General features: G+C 58.1%; 2 protein-coding genes across 2 annotated transcripts in view; one reads left to right on the top strand and one right to left on the bottom strand.

The window, feature by feature from the left end:
* Positions 1 to 17: 17 nt before the first annotated feature.
* BLVRB (biliverdin reductase B) lies at positions 18 to 6,425 on the bottom strand. The gene is made up of 5 exons (XM_038382134.2): positions 6,191 to 6,425; positions 2,791 to 2,952; positions 2,193 to 2,282; positions 942 to 1,073; positions 18 to 645 (listed from the first exon to the last, which is right to left on the bottom strand). The coding sequence occupies exons 1-5, from the start codon at positions 6,408 to 6,410 to the stop codon at positions 482 to 484; spliced, it is 768 nt and encodes a 255-aa protein (XP_038238062.1). The 5' UTR covers positions 6,411 to 6,425; the 3' UTR covers positions 18 to 481.
* Positions 6,426 to 10,387: 3,962 nt separating this feature from the next.
* Positions 10,388 to 21,410, top strand: part of SPTBN4 (spectrin beta, non-erythrocytic 4) — a 65,486-nt gene continuing 54,463 nt past the window's right edge. Inside the window, exon 1 of the mRNA XM_038382103.2 lies at positions 10,388 to 10,484. The gene's annotated coding sequence lies outside the window, so the exon portion shown is untranslated. The remainder of the gene's footprint in view (positions 10,485 to 21,410) is intronic.

Raw genomic sequence — 21,410 nt, 5'->3', positions numbered from 1 at the left:
CAGTGAGATTTGGTCTGAGAAAATAGGAAATCTTTACTGGTCCCCGCGCGGTGCAGGGGTGCCAGCTCCTGCTGCCAGCGAGAAGCAAGCCACAGCAGAATATCAAAGGCAGCCAGAGGCCTGGTCTCAGCCACAAGGGATCGCCATGAGGTTAGCAGGGCAGCTCCCCAACTGGGGTCGAGCGCTGGCCCCGAAGGAGCTCGGCGGATTGACCTGCGGAAAGGCACCGGGGAGCTGGAGGCGGAATTTTCTCTCCCGCCACGGGCTGTGGAGGACAGAATTGAATCCAGACTCTGGCTCATTTGGCCCCCTATCCAGGGGCCCAGCCAGCCGCACTTGTGCTGCAATAGCGGCTCGGAGCTGGGCTGAGCCCCCCCGATTCGGAGCAGGCGGCGAGGTTACGGCTGAGCGGCGGCAGGCGGCTGGATCCAAGCGGCAGGGGCAGCGCTGCCGGGTGGTTCCCGGGGGGGGCCCGGCGCCCTCACACCTTGGGGTAGTTCCTGGAGAGATAGACGCTCTTCCCGTCGTACTCCGAGGTGGTGAGGCATTTCAGGAAGAAGTGCCCGAGGTCATGCTTGGAGATGACCCGGGCACCGCCAGACGTGTTCACCGTCACCGTGTAGTCCCCGGTCAGCGGCTGGTCGTCTGGCGGGCAGGGAGGGAGGAACGGGTTGGGATGTAGCCGGCACTGAGGGTCACAGCCCCCCTTCCTCCTAAGGCCCCTCCCATGCCAGCCCCCTGCTCGGCCGGGGATGTGTGTGTGAGCATGGGGCCCCGCTCTGAGTCAGTCACCCCACACAGGCCTGCGCCCAGCTCTCCAAATGGGAGGGGGTATCCTGCTTCATCCATTGTCCCCTGTGACCTGGAGGGGGAGCCCACCCTGCCACTCTCTTCCAGGCACTGGCAGAGAGAGCTGGTCCCAGCCAGAGCCCCCTACCCACCGGCGATGTGGGGCGGCATGACGGAGACGCAGTCCAGCCCCGACTCCTGCAGAATCTGGTGCATGCGGATGTGATCCTCCGTCACTGGCAGAAGCTTGGGTGGCACCTTCTTCAGGTCCCACATCAGGAAAGCTACAGAGGCAGGGCATGAGGGGAGAGTCAGAACAGGGAAGGAAGGACAGTGGCAGCAAAGCCAGGACTCCTGGGTCCTATCCCGGCTCTGGGAGGGACGTGGGGTCTATTGGTTAGAGCAGGGGGCTGGGAGCCAGGACTCCTGGGTTATCTCCCCATTTGCCACTGATTTTCTGTACAACTTGGGCAAGTCCTTTGGTCCCGCCAGCTGAGAGGGGGGGTTCGCCCCTCCCTGCCCCCGTGGATGTGAGGGTAAAGCCGCTGGTGCCTGGGCCGTGCCCATGGAGGCTGTCGTAGTCACTCAGGGAGGCATGGGTATCCATTAAGGCAGGGACGTAAGGACCCCACAAGACCTGCCAGACAGAAGGGTAGCTGCACCCGGCCCCACGGCCCTAACACGGGTAACCCCAGATCCTGCGGCGTCACACACGAGGAAGCTGCCAAGCGGCTGCAAGGGGCTCGTTTCTCCCGGCTTGGGGCACAGTACGTTGGGGTGGCAGCAAGGCCCCCAGGACACCAGGGAGTGAAGGGGGGACGTGCTACCGAACCTGAGGCAAAGGGATTGGGAACCCCCTCCTCAGGGAGGAAGAACCCGGAAAGGAAAGGGGCGTGAAACCCTGCCAAAGATGCATGAGGCATCGTGTGCTAGAGAACGCTGCACGGCGGGGACAGGCAAGCACAATGCGCCCAGGCAGTGCCGGTGACGAGGGAGACGCTGACAACCCCCCAGGGCTCGCTCTGGGGTCTCTTCCTCAGGCACTGGGCCAGAGGGTTTGGATGAAGCCCACTGAGCCAATTCCAACAGGTTTCTCTGAAGAGTTCACAGCTGGCTGGCCAGCCGCTGGGGCTCCCACCTGACCCGTTGTTCTGCTAATCCCGGAGCTGACACAAGAACCTGGCAAACCAGAGCGGCTAACAGCATGGGGGGGCTGAATCAGAAGCCTCGTCAATCGCTTAGGCGCAGGAGCAGGGTCCCCGCGTGCTCAGAGAGCGGCTCCCTGCCCAAGAGCTGCATGTCTCAGGGAAGGAGCGAGCTGGAATCTGGCCCCCGCTGGCCGGAGGCGTAGCCCAGGGAGACGCGGGCAGGGGCATACCCCAGCTGGTGCCCCACGGACTCACCCGACAGGCACACGACCACCTTCCGGATCCCGTGGGCCTTCATGGCTGCCACTATGTTCCTGGTGCCCTCGGACATCATGGTGGTGGGGCCTGGACAGGAGAGCAAAGGGGTCAGGGGGGCCTCAGCAATGGGGGACACAGCAGCGGGGAGTGCCAAGGGTAGGGGGATGTGTTGGGCATGGGGGCTGTGTAGGATGGGGCAGGGGGAGCTTTGTGGGGGTGCAGGGGGTGAGTCAGAGGGTGCAGGGCTGGGCTAGGCAGGAGAAGCAGGGAGCATGGGGGCAGGAGCAGGGGTCCCAGGGGGCAGGGAGAGCGTGGGGGCCGGGAGAGGGGCCCCAGTTCCTGGGGGGGCAGGAGGAGCGGGGGGTGCAGGGGCCAGGCGAGGGGTCCTTGGGGGGCAGAGGGTGTGGGGGCCAGGCGAGGGACCCTGGGGGGCAGGGGAGACAGGGGCCGGGCGAAGGGAGCGGGGGGGCTGGGTGAGGGGCCCCGGGGGGCAGAGGGGGCGTGGGGTTGGGTGAGGGGGTGGGGGGGCCAGGCGAGGGGCCCTGGGGGGAAGGGGGTCATGGGGGCCCCAGGGGGCAGGGGAGGGGTGTCTTACTCAGGTCGTTGCGGGTGCCCAGGATTATGATCACGGCATCCTGCCCCTGAACTGCCTTGTCCACCTCTAGCGGGTTCAGCACGTCGCCCACCACAACCCGCGCCGGCCGGTGCTCCGAGGGCAGCCGCGCCGGGTCCCGCACCAGCACCGTCACCTGGTACCCTTCCAGGAGGAGAGACAGTGTGTGTGGGGGAGCCTCGGGCGTGTGCCAGAAAGAGTGGGGGCTGAGAGCCAGGACTCCTGGGTTCTCTCCCTGACTCTGGGAGGGGAGTGGGGGCTGGTGGTGAGAGCGGGTGGGGGGGCTGGGAGCCAGGATGCCTGGGTTCTATCCCCAGCTTTGATACTCACTGTGTGGCTCAGCCTTGCCGCGTCCCTATGCCTCAGTTTCCCCTGGCTATTCACAGGGGACAATGCCTTTGACACCAATCTCTGGGCAGTGTGCAAAGTGCCAGGAGTTATTGTCAGTCTCTGGCTGGGTAGTGGGACCCATCTGGTGTGGGAGCACCCCGCTCCCACGTGCCTACCTCTCACCTGCAGCACCTGTTCTATGCCAGTAGAGGGGGAGCTCAAGCCTCCTGCGTCTCCCCCAGACCTGCCAGGCTAATCCTGGGGTGGGCAGGGTGCTGGGCAGGTGGCAGGTGTGGGGCCGTCCTGGGGGGCGGGGGGGGGAGAGTGTGACTAGGTTGCGTGTGTTGGGATTGGAAGGAGGTTCTGACGTCTGGGAGGGAAGGGAGGTCGGCACATTGAGAACCTCCCCTGTCCCCTTACTGAGAGTCCCTGTCCCAGGCTACCTGTGCCCCACTCTGTTGATTGGGGTATGGCTGGGGCACACTGTGCTGTGGCTGTTCCTTGCCCCCCAGAGCCCAGAGGGGGAGGAGCAGGAATTAGAGCAGCCCTGAGGCTGCTGTACTTGACCCCTGAAGCCAGGCAGGGCCCAGGATACGGGGCAGCAAAGGGGCTTTAACCCCCCCACCCCTGGCCCCCATGGAGGAGCAGAGAGCCAGGCCTGGGGCCAGCAGGAGCAGGCTGCACTCCCCTCCCCCACGCTCCCTGCCATGGGGTGGTGAGTCAGCACCAACGGAGTGGGGGGGTGGGGGGGCTGTGACTCAGCAGGATCAGCAAACTCTGCTGTGTTGGGGCATCAGAGCTGTGGGTCTGGACCCTCCTGCACTGGCAGCTCTGACACGGAGATTGAATCTCTCCAGGTCCATGTGACGCCAGTGCACACTGGGTGTCTGCCCAGCGCCCGGCGCAACGGGGCCTTCACCTTGGCCGGGGTCTGCCTGGCGCCACGGGGCCCTCACCTCGGCCGGGGTCTGCCCGGCGCCCGGCGCCACGGGGCCCTCACCTCAGCCGGGGTCTGCCCAGCGCCCGGCACAAGAGGCCTCAGGGAGCTCCTGCCATATAAATGGTTTTGTTGGGTTAATGCTACCCCTGGTCTTGCACAGCACTCCCCATTCTACAAAAGCTGAACGATGCTCCTCACTGTTGGATACATGAGGAAGTGAGACTCAAGGGGAAGGAACCTGCCCAAGTCACGAGCGGGTCACTGGCAGAGTGGGGAAGAGAACCCAGGCATCCAGACTGGCCCTCTTCCGCTAGGTGGCATTTCACACAGTCGAGGTGTGGATCTCATCCAGGACTACTGCTTGGTCAACCCTAGGATTTAACCCCGTGGTGTCCGAGGCACGGCACTGCTTAGGGATCATGGGCAGAAAGGGGGCAAAGCCAGGACATATCACTGACATCGGCCCAGCCTCAGGGAGTTTTAGACCAGAAGGGACCCCAGCCCGAGCTGCCCTTGTGGTAGCACAAGGTGGAGGGTGGCACCCAGCCCGAGCTGCTGGCCACGCTGGAGGGGGGCTGTTGAAAGAGATGCTTGGGCTGGATCTGCAGGTGTCCGCTCCTGGAGGTCCCCCGTCTCCCAGGTTGTTTGCTCCAGCACTTAGGTACCAATCTGCCTGAATTTACTTGCTGCAGTGTCCAGCCACCATGTCTTGTTCCTCACTTAGCTGGGCAGTTCTGTGGGACAGGGCTCGTCTGTTGTGGTCTGTACAGCGTCTGGCACCGCAGGGTCTGGCTCCAGGACTGGGGCTCCCCGGTGCTGCCATAACCCACCTAACAGCTCTGCCTTTGTCTCTTGGATGCCCAGCCCTCCGAGGTGCCCATAGAGCCCGATCCAGTCCCCTCTCAACCTTCACGGCAGCAGTGTTTCCCAGGGCAGTACCGGGGTTCCCAGCCCCAGCCGCTCGCTCTGAGGGTCCTGTAGCTGAGCGCCCACCTGCTGGCTCCTTGGGATGTGCCTGACTCGTGGTTCACCCAGCACTGATCCTGCACCGCTCGGGCCGGGGCTCGGGGACCCATCGCGGATGCCGAGGCAGGGATGGAGACAAGGGCAGCCTCTGGGAGCGAAGTACGCAACCTCTTCCTGCACCTAGACTTGTGCTGGGGACTGGCGGCCCTCCGCGAATTCTGCCACCAAGTTGGGCCACTGGCAGGGTTCGACCTCCCTGAGTGAGCAGGGCTGGAGCAGGGGGAATCTTAGAGAAAACCCGGCTCCAGTTCATAGCCCCCCTCATCAGAAGGGCCACAAAGTGTTCCTCACTGCTGGCTCAGCGCCACCCTCCCCATCCCGCAGCTGGGGAAACGGAGTCACGCAGTGACGGGACATGCCCCGGTTCTGCAGAGTCAGTGGCAGAGCTGAGCCGAGCGCTCACAGGCAGCAAGGCCCTCACCCTGCGAGCCTTTCCAGTGCCTGCAGCATCAGGACAGTCTACACTAGCGCCAGCTTGGTGCAACAGTGGTGTTTTAAAAACAGGTTTGGTGCCACCCCAGCCCTTTACGCTGGGTCTGTCCAGCTGCTTCTGGCCCCCGGCCGTCTGATACCAACGCTCTCGACTTATCTCTCTGGCTCACATGTGCCTTCCCCACCCAGATACCGAGAAGTCAGTTGGAGCCTAAGGGGCTGGAAGCACCTACCCCATGCCCAGAATGTAGGGGCTTTGGGAGAACTCTGCCTTTACCTGTACTGTGCTAGCACCCGGCCCAGATCGGGGCCCCGTCGGGCAGGGCGCCGCCCAGACCCCAGCAAGAGGCAGCCCCTGGACCGAAACCCCCCCAGTCTGAGGAGACAAGGGGAGGATCCCTTACCCGAATCAGAGGTGGGGAAACTGGGTCCCCTGCAGAGCCCCGGGGAGTCAGTGGCGGAGGCAGGATTTGAACCAACTGCAGGGGCCTCCCTCATGGGAGCTGTGCCAGTTCCGCTCCCTGGGGTCTCCAGCGCCCCCACCCCGTGCAGCCATTGTCTATCCCCCGCAGGCACCGGGGTGTCTCTGCACCGCACCCCGCCCCGCCCCGGCCGGCGGCCTCTCGGGGGTGGGCTCGCCCCGCGCCCTCTTACCCGCCTGGAGGGCTTGCGCCAGGGTCGCCAGGCCGGTCATGCCGGTGGCCCCGAAAATGACGATGTTCCTACAGGCTGCCATGCTCCGGCTCGGCTCCCGGCTGTGGCCGCGCCGTGCGGCTAAATCCCTTCGGTTCGCAGCTCCACCCCGGGGGCCGGGCCGAGCAGAGCCGGCCCCCAGCTCGGCTCCCCGGCCCTGCCCCTGTCTCGGGCCGGGCATGTTCCAGTGCCTGCGCCGGGCGGGGATCAGGTCCCCGCCGCCCCCCAATGCCGGGGACGGGGCTCGGCCCGCGCCTCTGGCTGGGCTCAACGCTCCTCCGCAGGGGGGCTGGAGCTGGGCCCATGGCGAGCTCCCCCGGCCTGTCTCTGGGCTCCCACCTGTAGAGACCAGCTCTGCCCTTCCGCCCCGCACCAGATCCACTGGCTTCGTCTCCCTGGGGCAGGGCGCTGGGCCTACCGGGGCCCAGGGGACTTTTCCAGCAAGGCCCAGGGCCCCCAGCTGAGAACGGAGACCCCTGCCAGGCAAGCCACCAGCTGAATGCTGCCCTGCCTGCGTCTGCCCAGCCCCCGGGGTCAGAGCCCCCCAGACAAAGAGGGGATGCCACGAGGCCGTTTGGAGCCGGTGCCAAGCGTCAGTGGTGCAAATGGAACTCAGGACCAGAGCCGTCCTGGGTCATCGAGTCCGGCCCTTACCATGGGGTATTGTCACATTACTGGGAGCACAGGAACGGCCAGACGGGGTGAGGGCAATGGCCGGTCCAGCCCAGTGCCCTGTATCTGACAGCAGCCGGTGCCAGGTGTCCCAGAAGGAATGAACAGAACAAGGCAGTTATCAAGTGATCCGTCCCCTGTCGTCCACCCCCAGCTTCTGGTAGTCACAGATCTAGGGACACCCGGAGCATGGGGCTGTGTCCCTCAGCATCCTGGCTAATAGCCATGGATGGACCGATCCTCCGGGAGTTCATCTCACTCTTTTTTAAACCCAGTTATACTTTTGGCCTTCACAACATCCTCCGGCAAGGAGTTCCACAGGCTGACTGTGCGTTGTGGGAAGAAATACTTCCTTTGGTTCGTTTTAAACCTGCTGCCTAGTAATGTTGTTGGGTGACCCCCTAGTTCTTATGTTGTGAAGAAGGAGTAAATAACATGTCCTTCTTTCCTTTCCCCACACCGGTCATGATTTTACAGACCTCGATCCTGTCGCCCCCGAGTCATCTCTTTCCAAGCTGAACATCTCAGTCTTATTCATCTCTCCTCATGCGGCAGCCGTTCCAGACCCCTCGTCATTGTTGTTGCCCTTTTCTGAACCTTTTCCAATTCCAATCTACCTTTTTTGAGACGGGGCGACCACATCTGCAGGCAGTGTTCCAGCTGTGGGCGTACCATGGATTGATATAGAGACAATACAATATTTTCTGCCTTATTATCTGTCCCTTTCCAAATGATTCCTGGTGGTCTGTTCGCTTTTTTGGCTGCTGCTGCTGCACATTGAGTGGACGTTTTGAACTATCCACAGTGACTCCACAATCTCTCCTGAGTGGTAACAGCTAATTCGGACCCCATCATTGTATATGTGTAGCTGGGATTATGTTTTCCAATGTGCATCACTTTGCATTTATCAACACTGAATTTCAGCTGCCATTCTGTGGCCCAGTCCCCCAGTTTTGTGGGATCCCTTTGTAGCTCTTCGCAGCCTGCCTGGGACTTCACTATCTTGAGTAGTTTTGTATCATCTGCAAATTTTGCCATCTCACGGTTTACCCCTTTTTCCAGATCATTTATGAATGTGTTAAATAGGACTTTATTCCTACCCTTTGTTTCCTGTCTTTTAACCAGTCACCGATCCATGAGAGGACCCTTCCCTCTTATCCCCTGAGGGGCCAGCAGGGGCACAAGAGAGGGGCCAGGCCGCTGGGAGTGTGTTCCATACTCCTAATCATTTTTGTTACCTGTTTCTGAACTTTTTCCAATTTCAATATGTCTTTTTTAACATAAGAACATACAATGGCCAGACCAGGTCTGACCAAAGGTCCATCCAGCCCAGTGTCCTGTTTTCTGACACTGGCCAATGCCAGGTGCCCCAGAGGGAATGAAGAGAACAGGGAATCACCAAGTGATCTATCCACGGTCACCCATTCCCAGCTCCTGGCAAACTGAAGCCAGGGCCACCATCCCTGCCCATCCTGGCTAATAGCCACTGAGGGACCTATCCGCCGTGAACTGATCTAGCTCTTTTTTGACTGGCTCCTGTTACGGTCTTGGCCTTCACAACATCCTCTGGCAAGGAGTTCCACAGGTCGACTGTGCGGGTTGTGTGAATACTTCCTTTGGTTTGTTTTAAACCTGCTGTCTGTTAATTTCATTGGGTGACCCCTAGTTCTTGTGTTACGAGAAGGAGTAAATAACACGTCCTTATCTACTTTCCCCACACCGGTCATGATTTTACAGACCTCGATCCTGTCCCCCCTTAGTCGTCTCTTTTCCAAGATGAAAAGTCCCAGTCTTATTCATCTCTCCTCATATGGAAATGGTGGGGCAACCACATCTGCACACAGTATTCCAGATGTGGGCATACCGTGAATTAATCTAGAGGCAATATGATATTTTCTGTCTTATCATCTATCTCTTCCCTAATCGTTCCTAGCACGGGTGGCTTTTCTGGCAGCTGCTGCCCACCTCTTAGCATATGCACTACATGCCTTGGGTGGCACGTGACCAGGATTCACCAAATTTGGCCCGTGGGTTGGATGGTTAGCTTCCCCGGCCTGGGCCAGGACGCTGAGCCGGACTTTTCAGAGAACCAGGCACAATGACTCAGAAACTCATCAAACTCCATCTTCAAACCAGCCAGGCTGTTTGCCGCCCTGCTTCTGTGCGAAGGAACCTCCCTCCTCCCGTGACTTGAAACCGTCTCCCCAGCTCCAGGCTCAGCCGACTCCTGGCCGGGTTCCCCCCATTTCTTCTGGTCCGTTAGCCGCAGGCGCACTCCCCAGAGGCTGCTCAGCTCTGCTGCCCTAGGCAGCCCCCTCCTGCCACCAAGAACAGAGGTCCCTCACCAGGGCGTGCAGTGAGCCCGTGGAGGGGAGCCCTCGGGTGCCCTTCCAGCCAGGCCATGTGTGTCCAGGCCAAATCGGAGCGTCGTTGCCACCTGGCCCGGAGGCCCTGGGCTGCTGCCTGTTTGCCTGCAGCTAGAGCGGTTCACCTGGAGGCATTTCCAGGGAGCAAATGGATCCCTCCTCCCCGGCTCAGTGCTCTGTTCCCCACAGCCTCCCAGCCACCATCCTCTGCACCAGGTCCAGCTTGAGTTACCTTCTCCTGACCACGGGGGACCAGAGCTGGATGCTGGGCTCCAGAGGAGGTGGGGAATTGGGGCCATTGATTTTTTCTTTGCCCACAATTCCATCCACCTTCCCCCTTCCTGTGTCTTCCTGAGTCTGCAGAGAGCCTGGAACAGTAGCTGAAAGAGGGGTGAACTGCTCCAGGGGCCATGGCCGGGACAGGGCTACAGCATGGGGGGGGGAGGCCCAGGTAGGATGGACCTTGCAACCCAGATTATCTTAATTCAGCCCCATGTCCCTGACCCTGCAAAATGCTCACCTTCCCCACTGACCAGAACAGTCATAACCCATCGCAGGGGGCCGAGTGGAAACCATACAAACCAGACCCAAATAAAACAGTTTCTGTCTTCCGCCAGAGTCCCCAGTGCTGCTCCCTGTAGCTCCTGGGTTTAACTAGGGTACCAGGGTCCTAATTATAACACCCCATAAATCGACAAGGGGCAAACTCCGGGGCAAACTCCTCTGTCCTGTGGAGACTTGATTCCACTGATATTGGGCTCATAAAATTCTTGTATTAAAAAAAATTGTAAATAAAAAATCCAAATTTTGAGGCCCCAACTGAGGCTGAGAACCCCACTGGGCCGGGCGCTGCCCAGACCCCGGCTGAGATCGGGGCCCCGTCGGGCCGGGCGCTGCCCAGACCCCCCCGGGGCCAGTCCCCGCTAGGCCGAGTTCACTCACAGCCCCCAGCGCAGGAGGGGAGGGGGGTGCGCCCGGCGTGTGGCAGGAATAGGACCCAGGCATCCTGCAGGCTGCACCCCTGAGCCCATCCCGCCCCTTTCCCCGCGGCTCGCTCCCCGCACGCACCGGGCGGGGACGGGGGGAGGCTGCGCCGCCGAGCGGGGATTGGCCGGGCGCGGGGGGCGGCGGTGACGGCGGGGCTGCCCGGCCGTGCGCTCTGCAGCGCGCCCGGGCCTGGATGCTGCCGCGCGGCCGGCTGCGGGAGCGGGGCCGGGGTGAGTCCGGCGCCGCGGGCATGCGGGGGGCAGAGGCAGGTTGGGGCTGGCAGGTGGCGGGGGATGGGGGAAGCCCCCCTTGCAGTTTGGGGTGCGTGGAGTGGCACCACCCCAGGATGCCAGGCGGGCGCTGGCTCTGGGTGCCCACGGCCCGCCGGGGTTGCCAGCCGGAGATGGGGTGTGTGCCAAGGGGGGGCCGCTTGTCGCCAGCCCGGGGCACGGTGCCCCTTTGCCCACAGTCAGGAGAGCCCAGAGCTGCATTATGCGTGTCTGTGACCCGGCTTTTCCCCTTCTCCCTGTGGAGTAGGCGGCTGGGAGGCAGGTTTGTGTTTCTGCTGGGCTGGTGTTTGCCAGGTGGCTGCCCTGACCGGACCCAGGTGAAGGCTGTTATTTATTTTTGCCTTGTGGCCCTGGTCGGTGCCCACGGGACAAGGAGACCCTGTGATCCCCCTGCATCCCTGCCCAAGCAGCATCTGTCCGTGCAACCAGCCACTCCCGCACCATGGCTGCTGAAGGTGAAAGGCAGGGCAGAGATGCTCCTTGCCATGAGCTGAAGGTTGACAGCTCCCCTCCCTCCCTCCGCAGCTTCTCTTGAACCCGGGAGGCCTGGCCAGGAGCCAGCTGGCTAACACATCTCCGGCTGGGGGCAGATGCTGTGGCTGGGGAAGGTCCCATTCCAGGCTTTAATTTATTCCTCCAGCCCCTTTTGGGGGAGATTGGGTTCCCTATCGGGTTGGAGGTTGTGGCATAGGGAGAGCATGGGGCCGGAGGCTGGGTCCCACCCTGTGCATCTCTGTATCTACCCCGTTGGCAGTCTGTGTGTGCGTCCCCCTCTGTCCATCCATCTCCAGCTATATCCTCTCTCTGTCCGCCCCCAATGCTATTCCATCTCCGCCCCTCTCCCCAATTGCTTCCTCCGCCATCCATTGCATTAGCCCCGCGCGCTGGTGTTTTCTAGGCCGCCAGCCAGACGAGCGCCTGGGGATGTGTCTGTGAGCGCGGGCGGGCGAGTGACAGATAAACACGGCTCCCTACCTGCCTGTGGCCTCTGATGGGTTAAGTCCACCTGACTGTGCTGGGGGTTGGTTGGGCTCGGTGACTGGCCAGACGCGGGTGATGTTCCTGGCAGGATGGAAAACCCCAGCGGGCCTGGCTGGCCGTGCGTTCTGTCCAGGCATTTCCAGGCCAGAAGGGGCCAGGATGACTCCTGCATCGCTCAGCCCAAAGCATCTGCAGGAGGCTCTGCCTGGCTGGCATCTGTCCCTTGAAGGGAATCCGGGCGCCAGGACAAGAGGGACCCGTTCAGTTCCGAAACAGTCCGAGGATCCTGCCCTGCGGGGCCATGCCCCGGTGCTGGAGCAGGGGGCGGGGGAGGATCGGCCCATCCACCCTGTTGCTCCGCTGCATCCTGAACCTTCCAAGGGAGACGGAAAGATCCACGATGCAGCCGGCTCCTTGGGCAGGTTCATGTGCTGCTCTCAGGCCAGTCAGGCTCCTTCCCAGCATGGGGAACTTGCCCAGGGCCCTCCCTCTGCCACAGACTCCGTGTGACCGGAGCCTGAGGATAACGGCGTCAGCTTCTCCGGCTCTGGGTACGGGAGCACCTGAGTCGGTGAGAGCCTTGCTGGCTGGGCCCGGCACTGAACGAGCCGCTTTGAGGCAGCGCTCCCTGCTCACGCAGCGTCGGATGTGCAGGGTGCTGGACGGCGCACGGAGTGGCCTGTGTGCCTGTGCCTGGAGCCGGGCGAAGGCAGCAGCCAGTCGCTAGAGCGAGATGAGCTCAAGCTAGAAATGATGTGCAGAGCTGTCAGTGAGGGGCTTGGCCCTTGGAAAAACCCACCGGGGAGCATCTCCTTCCCCAGGATCTGCTCCAGCACAGCTGAAGCTCTGGGATGCAGGCCGGGCTCTAGGGTGAGGGGCTCCGCAGGAGGCCTCTCTGGCCAAGTTTCAGAGTAGCAGCCGTGTTAGTCTGTATCTGAAAAAGAAAAGGAGGACTTGTGGCACCTTAGAGACCAAGGCGATCGCAATCCGTGCCCAGCTGGGAACACAGGGATGAGCCCGTTTACCCAGCTCCCTCCCAGGCACTGGCCCAGCTGGGTCGATGCTCGAAGAGCCCCCGGCGGCGGTTCCACCCCCGCGTTGCTCTCGCCCCGGCCTCTAACAGAGATTGCCATGAGCCCGGCGGGTTTGACCCTGGGGTCTGTCTCATCTCGCTGTGATGTTGCTCTCCATAATGTTTTATGGAAATATGCTAATGAGTGTAAATAGGATGTAACTGGAATATGCTTTATGCAAAAGGTCTCTTAAGGTATCATAACAACATTTATAATCTACTGAGTGTGGTCATCCTATTTGTATAAATGTATCACTCTTGAATCTAAAGCTAGAAATATAAAGTTAACTCTGGTTTCAGAGTAGCAACCGTGTTAGTCTGTATTCGCAAAAAGAAATAGGGAAATAGTTTTTAGTTTGTGTAATGACTCATCCACTCCATCACCTAATTTGATGGTGTTCAGTTTGCAAATTAATTCCAGTTCTGCAGTTTCTCTTTGGAGTCTGTTTTTGAAGATTTTTGTTGAAGAATTGCCACTTTTAGGTCTGTAATTGAGTGTCCAGGGATGTTGAAGTGTTTTCATAGATTCATAGATACTAAGGTCAGAAGGGACCATTCTGATCATCTAGTCCGACCTCCTGCACAACGCAGGCCACAGAATCTCACCCACCCACTCCTATGAAAAACCTCACCCATGTCTGAGTTTTTGAATGTTATAATTTCTGATGTCAGATTTGTGTCCATTTATTCTTTTGCATAGAGACTGTCCAGTTTGGCCAATGTACATGGTAGAGGGGCATTGCTGGCACATGATGGCATATATCACATTGGTAGATGTGCAGGTGAATGAGCCCTGATAGTGTGGCTGATGTGATTAGGTCCTACGATGGTGTCCCCTGAATAGATATGTGGACAGAAAACTATTTCCCCATGTTAGGTTTCAGAATAGCAGCCGTGTTAGTCTGTATTCGCAAAAAGAAAAGGAGTACTTGTGGCACCTTAGAGACTAACAAATTTATTAGAGCATAAGCTTATGCTCTAATAAATTTGTTAGTCTCTAAGGTGCCACAAGTACTCCTTTTCTTTTTCCCCATGTTAATTTCCCACCCTACTGTTACTCACACCTTCTTATCAACTCTTTGAAATGGGCCATCCTGATTATCACTACAAAAGTTTTTTTTCTCCTGCTGATAGTAGCTCAGCTTAATTGATTTGTCTCGTTAGAGTTGGTATGGCAACTCCCATCTTTTCATGTTCTCTGTATATATATATATCGTCCTACTGTATTTTCCACTCCATGTGTAAGATGAAGTGGGTTTTAGCCCACAAAAGCTTATGCCCAAATTAATTTGTTAGTCTCTAAGGTGCCACAAGTACTCCTTTTCTTTTTGCTACAGACTAACACGGCTGCTACTCTGTAACTAGTCTGTGAAAGAAGCTTATTGGAACATCGCTGAGGGTGAGATTTACCTGTATTCAGTTTCTTAATGTATTAGGCTTAGACTTGCATGTTTTGTTTTATTTTGCTTGGTGACTTACTTTGTTCTGTCTGTTATTACTTGGAGCCACTTAAATCCTACTTGTTACACTTAATAAAATAACCTTTGTTTATTAATATACCCAGAATAAGTGATTAATGCCTGGGGGGGGCAAACAGCTGGGCATCTCTCTCCATCAGTGTTATAGAGGGCGGACAATTTATGAGTTTACCCTGTATAAGCTTTATGCAGAGTAAAACGGATTCATTTGGGTTTGGATCCCTTTGGGAGCTGGGTGTCTGGGTGCTGGAGATAAGTGACCTGCTGAACAGTTTTCAGTTAAGTCTGCAGCTTTGGGGCGTGGACCAGACCTGGGTCTGAGTTACAGAGGGGTAGCATGTCTGGCTCAACAAGGCAGGGCTCAGAGGTAATTCCAACAGTCCCAAGGGGGTCTCTGAGACCAAACCCATCACACTCATCTCACCAGGGCGTGGAGCACCAGGGCCTTTACAGGGACCCCAAGGTGGAAAAGAAACCTGCCCCCAAAGAGCTGTCAGGCTGGGGAGAATAAATAGACTGGGGAGTGGAGTACAGGTGGATGCGAAACCAGCATCTGTCCCCTGGGAGCAAAGGTGGCAGAAAGTGGCCAAAATACCTTAAGCAGCCCTGGGCGTTGCCCAGACCCCAACCGAGATCGGGGCCCCATCGAGCTGGGCGCTGCACAGACCCCAGCTGAGATTGGGCCCTGTTGTGCCGAGCACTGCCCAGACCCGACCGAAATCAGGGCCCTGTCGTGCCAAGCGCTGCCCAGACCCAGACTGAAATCAGGGTCCTGTCGTGCCAGGCACTGCCCAGACCCCAACTGAGATCAGGACCCCGTCGGGCCGGGCGCTGGCCAGACCCCGGCCGAGATCAGGGCCCCGTCGGGCCGGGTGCTGCCCAGACCCCAACCGAGACAAGGGCCCCATCGCGCCGGGCGCTGCACAGATCCCAGCCGAGATCAAGACCCCATCGCACCGGGCGCTGCACAGACCCAGAGTGAGACGCAGCACCTGCCCGCAGGAGCTCCCAGTCTGAGCAGATGGAAGGATCGCTAACCCTGTATTACAGATTGGGCAGCTGAGCACCAGAGAGATGCAGGGACTTGCCCTTTGCCACCCAGGGGGGCCTAGGGCAGAGCTGGGATGGAGCCCAGGGGTCTAGAATCCCAGCCGGTGTTTTGACCCCAAGCTCCTCTCTCCTCGGCTTTGGTGACAGCGCAGGCTCCATCTCTGGACGGGGTGGGGGGGAGGGGTTTGGGAGTGGGGGAGGGTCCTGGGGGGGGCTGCAGTCAAGCGTGGGTTGCAGTGGCTGGGTGTCTGCCCAGGGAGCTGAGCAGGCTGGGAGTTGGCGCGATGCCCTTTGTAACTCCCCCTGTATCTTCCCAGCTCCATCGCTGGGTTTGACACCCCTCCCACGCCTGCTCTGACCCCCTGGGCGCTTTATCCCACCACTGTCATCGCGTGCCTGTCACTGCCGATCTGCATAGCGGGAGTGCAGGGGGATGGATCCTGCCTTGCTGAGAGCGCCCAGATCTGCGCGTCAGCAACAACTGCACGGGGCGGGCTCAATCCTGGCAGAGGCCGGAGGGTGGGATCCAGGACCCTTCCCCCAGCCCGCTGGGGGTCTGCTGAGACGCCCCTCCTCTTAACCACACAGGGCTCTGTCAGACCCCCTCCCTTAGCCGCACTGGGATCCATCAGGCCCCTAGGGGTGGGGGACCCGGTCTAACCTCTGACCCGGCCCAGAGAGCGGGTGCCATTACCTCCCCTGAGGGTTGACACGCGAGTGCTCCCATTCTCCTGGCTGAGGCGCTGGCCAGTGCCCGGAGCCCCCTGTCACGGAGTCCACGGGCGATGCTCTGGAGCTGCTCCCCACGAAGCCAGGCAGGACTCTGGGGGAGTCTCCTCTCTGGGAGCAGCCTGTCTGCAGGGCAAAAAGCTCACCCGGCTTCCCCCTTCCTGGGTCTGACCTTGGAGCATTCAGCATCCTCTGCCCCTCCGTGGGCTTTCCACAGCGAGTCTGCCCAGGCGGGGTCCTGGGGGACCAGAGGGTCCTGCCCCCCAACTTCGCAGTCAGACGTGACTCTCAGCCAGCCAGTAAAACAGAGGTTTATTAAAAAAGAAAAGGAGTACTTGTGGCACCTTAGAGACTAACAAATTTATTAGAGCATAAGCTTTCGTGAGCTACAGCTCACTTCATCGGATGCATCCGATGAAGTGAGCTGTAGCTCACGAAAGCTTATGCTCTAATAAATTTGTTAGTCTCTAAGGTGCCACAAGTACTCCTTTTCTTTTTGCGAATACAGACTAACACGGCTGCTACTCTGAAACCAGAGGTTTATTAGATGACAGGAACATGGTCTAAACCAGAGCTTGTAGGTGCAGAGAACAGGACCCCTCAGCTGGGTCCATTTTGGGGGGCAGTGAGCCAGACAACCCCATCTGCACTTCACTCCTTGTCCCCAGCCAGCTCCAAACTAATTCACCCCCCAGTCCCTCCTCCTCTGGGCTTTGTCTCTTTCCCGGGCCAGGAGGGCACCGGATTCCTTTGTTCTCCAGCCCTCTACCTCTTACCTTGCAGGGGGGAAGGGCCCAGGCTATCAGCTGCCAGGAGACAGAGTGTCACCATTTATGTTCACAGGTTTCAGAGTAGCAGCCGTGTTAGTCTGTATTCGCAAAAAGAAAAGGAGGACTTGTGGCACCTTAGAGACTAACAAATTTATTAGAGCATAAGCTTTCGTGAGCTACAGCTCACGCTCACGAAAGCTTATGCTCTAATAAATTTGTTAGTCTCTAAGGTGCCACAAGTACTCCTTTTCCATTTATGTTCACTGGCCCTTTGCTCTGCAACAATTACACCCCCTTATCCCACCACCTAGAGACTTAAGAAATGCCTAGGGGAAACTGAGGCACACCTACAGTATTCAGAGGAAACATTAAGAACAGTCCCACTTCGTCACAGCCCCTTCCCCTCCAGCAGGGGTGTCACTGTGGGGAAGGAAGCCATCAGCAAGGGGAAAAGGTCCCATTGCTCCTTGAGGCTGGTCTGTTATTCGCTGGGGTGTGGGGGGCTGTATTTGTAGCTGGGGGTCCCCTCACCCCCCGGGAGCAAAGGGGGGTGCACAGCTAGAAGCAGAAGAGAGCCCCTCACACGTCTCCCTGGCGCAGTTGCCCCTGCGCCCCGCCCTCACTGGCACGGCCAGCGCTCAGTTTGCTGCTTCCCTGAACCCATTGGAGGGAGCTGGGGCATCGGGGAGGGAAGCTCTGCCCCCAAGAAACGCCCAGCACGAGGCCCCGGAACAGGGAAATCTCCAGCAGGAGCAGAGAGGTGGTTTCCCTTTTGTTTGGCCCTGGTGGGACGCTGCTGGGAGCCTGGGGCCGGTTCTGGGGCCCGCTGGTCAATTGGGGAGCCAAAGAAGAGCTGGGACAACGACCGACGGGTTCGGAAGCTCCTGGGGGTGACAGATGGCCGGAGCTATGGCTGATTAGCTGAGCACAGAGATGGTTCGGGGGCGACTTGATCCCCGTCTGCAGCTACCTGGGGGGAACAAACGTTTCCTGGCCGGCTCGCTGGGGGAGGTCAAATGAGCTGCTGACTGGACGTGAAAGCTGGACATGTCCAGGCTGGAAATGGGATGTGCGTTTTAGTGATCAGAGTAAATAGCCAGCGGAACAATTCCCAGGGGCGGGGGGTGGATTCGCCAGCACTGGTGAAACCCCGATGGGCTGTTCTAACAGATCCGCTCCTCAAATGAGTTCTGCCCCAGCTCAGAGGGGCTTGGTATCTAGTGTTAGAGCGGGGGGAGGAGAGGGGGCTGGGAGCTAGGTAGGGTGACCAGATGTCCCGATTTTATTGGGACAGTCCCAGTATTCAGGGCTTTGTCTTATATAGACACCCATTACCCCCCACGCCCCAGCTGTCTGGTCACCCTAGAACCAGGACTCCTGGGTTCTATTTCTGACTCAAGGAGGAGAGTAGGGCCTAGTGGGTTAGAGCCGGGGTATGTGTGGCTGGAAACCCAGGTTCATGCACAAGTTCCATCCCCTCAGTGTGCCTCAGTTTCCCTTGCCTGTGCAGTGGAGGTAATAATCCTGGCAGTTTGCAAAGTGACAAGTCCCTGCAGGCCCTGTGGTGGGGAAGCACTACCTGACGCTCTGTTGATCTATCAATCCCTTCCGGCCCCACACCATCTTGGTCAGGGTCTAGGACACTGATGGAGAGATATGCACAGCTGTTTGCTCCCCCAGGTATTAATTACTTACTCTGGGTTTATCAATAAACAAAAGTGATTTTATTAAGTATAAAAAATAGGATTTAAGTGGTTCCAAGTAATAACAGACATAACAAAGTAAGGTTTCAGAGTAGCAGCCGTGTTAGTCTGTATCTGCAAAAAGAAAAGGAGGACTTGTGGCACCTTAGAGACTAACACATTTATTTGAGCATAAGCTTTCGTGAGCTACAGCTCATTTCATTGGATGCATTCATTTTCCACTGAATGCATCCCATGAAGTGAGCTGTAGCTCACGAAAGCTTATGCTCAAATAAATTTGTTAGTTTCTAAGGTAACACAAGTCCTCCTTTTCTTAGAACAAATTAAGTGACCAAGAAACATAAAACAAAACATGCAAATCTAAGCCTAATACATTTAAGAAACTGAATAGAAGTAAATCTCACCCTCAGTGATGTTCCAATAAACTTCTTCCACAGACAAGACTCCTTCCTAGTCTGGGCCCAATTCTCTTCCCCCCTCCCCCCCCCGGGACAGTCCTTGTTAGCTCCAGCTCAGGTGGTAAGTAGGGGATTTCTCATGACTGGCAGCCCCCTTTGTTCTGTTCCACCCCCTTTTATGGCTTTGGCCCAATCGGAAATCCTTTGTGTCTCTGGGTTCCCACCCCTCCTTCTAAATGGAAAAGCACCAGGTTTAAGATGGATTGCAGTACCAGGTGACATGGTCACATGTCCTGTGAGACCCCCCCCAAGTCTTCATTTTTTCAGGCCTGACTCACAGGAACACAGGAAGGCTTCCAAGTCACCAGAGCCATCTACAGTCAATTGTCCTGGTCGATGGGAGCCATCAAGATTCCAAGCCACCATTAGTGGCCCACACTTTGCATAATTACAATACGCCGTCAGAGTTATAGTTCATATTCCTATTTTCAGATAGAAGAGTGATACATTTATACAAATAGGATGACCACACTCAGTAGATTATAAGCTTTGTAACAAGAAAAGGAGTACTTGTGGCACCTTAGAGACTAACAAATTTATTTGAGCATAAGTCTCTAAGGTGCCACAAGTCCTCCTTTTCTTTTTGCGAATACAGACTAACATGGCTGCTACTCTGAAAGCTTTGTAACGATACCTTCCAAGAGACCTTTTGCATGAAGCATATTCCAATTACATCATATTCACATTCCAAGCACATATTTATAAAGCATATGGAGTGCAACATCCCAATGGGTCCCGTCCCTCGTTTGCTTCTAGCTCTGAGACGGGCTAGAAACCGCGGGGCGAACTGGGCGTAGCGCGAGACGCGTCGGTGGAATCCCTTCGTTCCTGCGTGCTGGGCTGGGTGCAGGATCTCTGGGTGACTTTCTGATGGCGGAGGGCAACTTAGATCATAAACGCGTCTTCTGGGCTTAAAATCCATTAGCCTGAGCAGGCCGTAAGGGCTCTTTGCTGGGAGCTCCGTGGTGTGATGGGCGGTTGTTGCCATTGGTCACTGTCAGGTGTTTGGATCATGCATTTATCAATTCATCGTCTGCAGCAAAGCCCTGGGGGTTGAATCCTTGCTGCCCAGCCCCATGCACTGCCATCACACCAGTGCAAAGGGAGGATGACGCTGTCAGCTCACGAGGGTAGCATTTTACACTGAGACATGTGGAAGCAGAGCCCAAAGGGAGAGGCACAGGTTTTAGTAGCTCATTATTAGGTGTATTATGGTAGCATGTAGAGACTCCAGTTTAGATCAGGGCCCCATTGTGCCAGGCGCTGCACAGACCCTGCGCTGGAGAGTTTACAGTGTAAATTGATGGAGGGTGGGAGGAGAAGTGACTTGCCCCACATCATCCAGCAGGCCAAGGGGCAGAGCTGGGATAGAACCTGGGAGTCCAGGCTCCCAGCCCCCCCTGCTCTAGCCACTGGACCCCACTCCCCTCCCAGAGCCAGGAGAGAACCCAGGAGTCCTGCTCCCAGTGGCCACACCACCCCCTGCAGCCCTGCTGTGCACCCCACAGGATAATCTCTCTCGATCAGAAAACTCCACCTTCTTGGCAAGTCGGCATCTGCTGGGCAAATCCCCCCTTCCTTGGCTGCTGTTTAATGCCAGCGAAGTAACTAAGGCTTCAAGAGTGCACATCCCGCACTAGGCCCCGGCCAGTCCCCACTCGGGCCCAGATCTGTGTGCGGATTGGCGCACCCCAGGCTCGGAGGATGGGGCTGTGAGGAGGGACGAGCTGGTGGTCCCGGCTGGACGGGGCCATGCACAGCTCTGAGCCAGCTGGTAATTAGCTCTGTACAGATTACTCATGCATTGGGCCCAGGGACTCTGCAGCGGCCCGTGAACCCTCCTCTGGGCTTTTGGCCTCCGCGTGCGGCATTTTGGCTCCGTGCCGGGAGAGTGTTGGCTCTTTGGGGTTATGCTGAACCGTTAGGGTTGTGGCAGGCCCCAAAGCCCCGGTGGGCTCAGGAATCCCTTGTGCCAGGGGCTGGCCAGGCCCAGAGGACAGACAGTCCCTGCCCCAGAGAATTCACCCCTGAGCATGGGCAGCGTCGTCTGGGTGACTCGCACGTGTGAAAAGCCTTGGCAGGCTAGCAGGGGCCTGTGAACGCACATGCCTGAGCAGCAGCGCGGTCCAATGGGCAATTGTGGGCGCAGCTTTGCCTGCTGTGGTCACGTGTGTGATGTTTAGACACACGGGATGGCTGGTACGTGGGCAGAAGCCAGGTGTGTGGAGCAGGGGTGCAGCAGATGCTGGTTCTGTCACTGGCGTGCCCAAGGGATGGCATACCTGCACTGCATGTTGGCAGTGAATCATGCGTGCAGCTTTCCCCGGTGCCAATCCCTCGTGCATACACTTGGTGCGTTGTCAGTTGCACGATGAGTGATTGGATGACTCTGTGAGACCCGTTCCTGGGCAGGCGGGGGAGGGAGGGAGGGTTGTGTGCAGAGGGGGCACCGTGCAGGAACATTGAACGTGTAGCATTGCACGTGCACCAGTAACTATCGTGCTCTGGTTGCTGGAAAGTGCTTGACACTGTTCACGCTGCTTAGAAAAGAGCAGCCAGGCCGGCTGCCAGGCCCTGATCCAGCTCGAGGTTCCTGGAGCTGCTGGCTGGAGCGGGGTCTCCGCA

This window comes from Dermochelys coriacea, chromosome 23, assembly GCF_009764565.3.
Source record: "Dermochelys coriacea isolate rDerCor1 chromosome 23, rDerCor1.pri.v4, whole genome shotgun sequence".
Classification (NCBI taxonomy): domain Eukaryota; kingdom Metazoa; phylum Chordata; order Testudines; family Dermochelyidae; genus Dermochelys; species Dermochelys coriacea.
Note: the sequence above shows the minus strand (reverse complement) of the source record. Positions and strands in the feature narration are given on the sequence as shown.

What these genes read in the sequence shown, in the direction of transcription:
- BLVRB (XM_038382134.2), bottom strand. Translation starts at nt 6,410, where the DNA reads ATGCCCGGCCCGAGACAGGGGCAGGGCCGGGGAGCCGAGCTGGGGGCC. An exon ending in GGCGCAAGCCCTCCAGGCGG is followed by an intron (nt 2,953 to 6,190) that starts GTAAGAGGGCGC and finishes TCCTCCTGGAAG; the next exon opens with GGTACCAGGTGACGGTGCTG. An exon ending in GGGCACCCGCAACGACCTGA is followed by an intron (nt 2,283 to 2,790) that starts GTAAGACACCCC and finishes TCTCCTGTCCAG; the next exon opens with GCCCCACCACCATGATGTCC.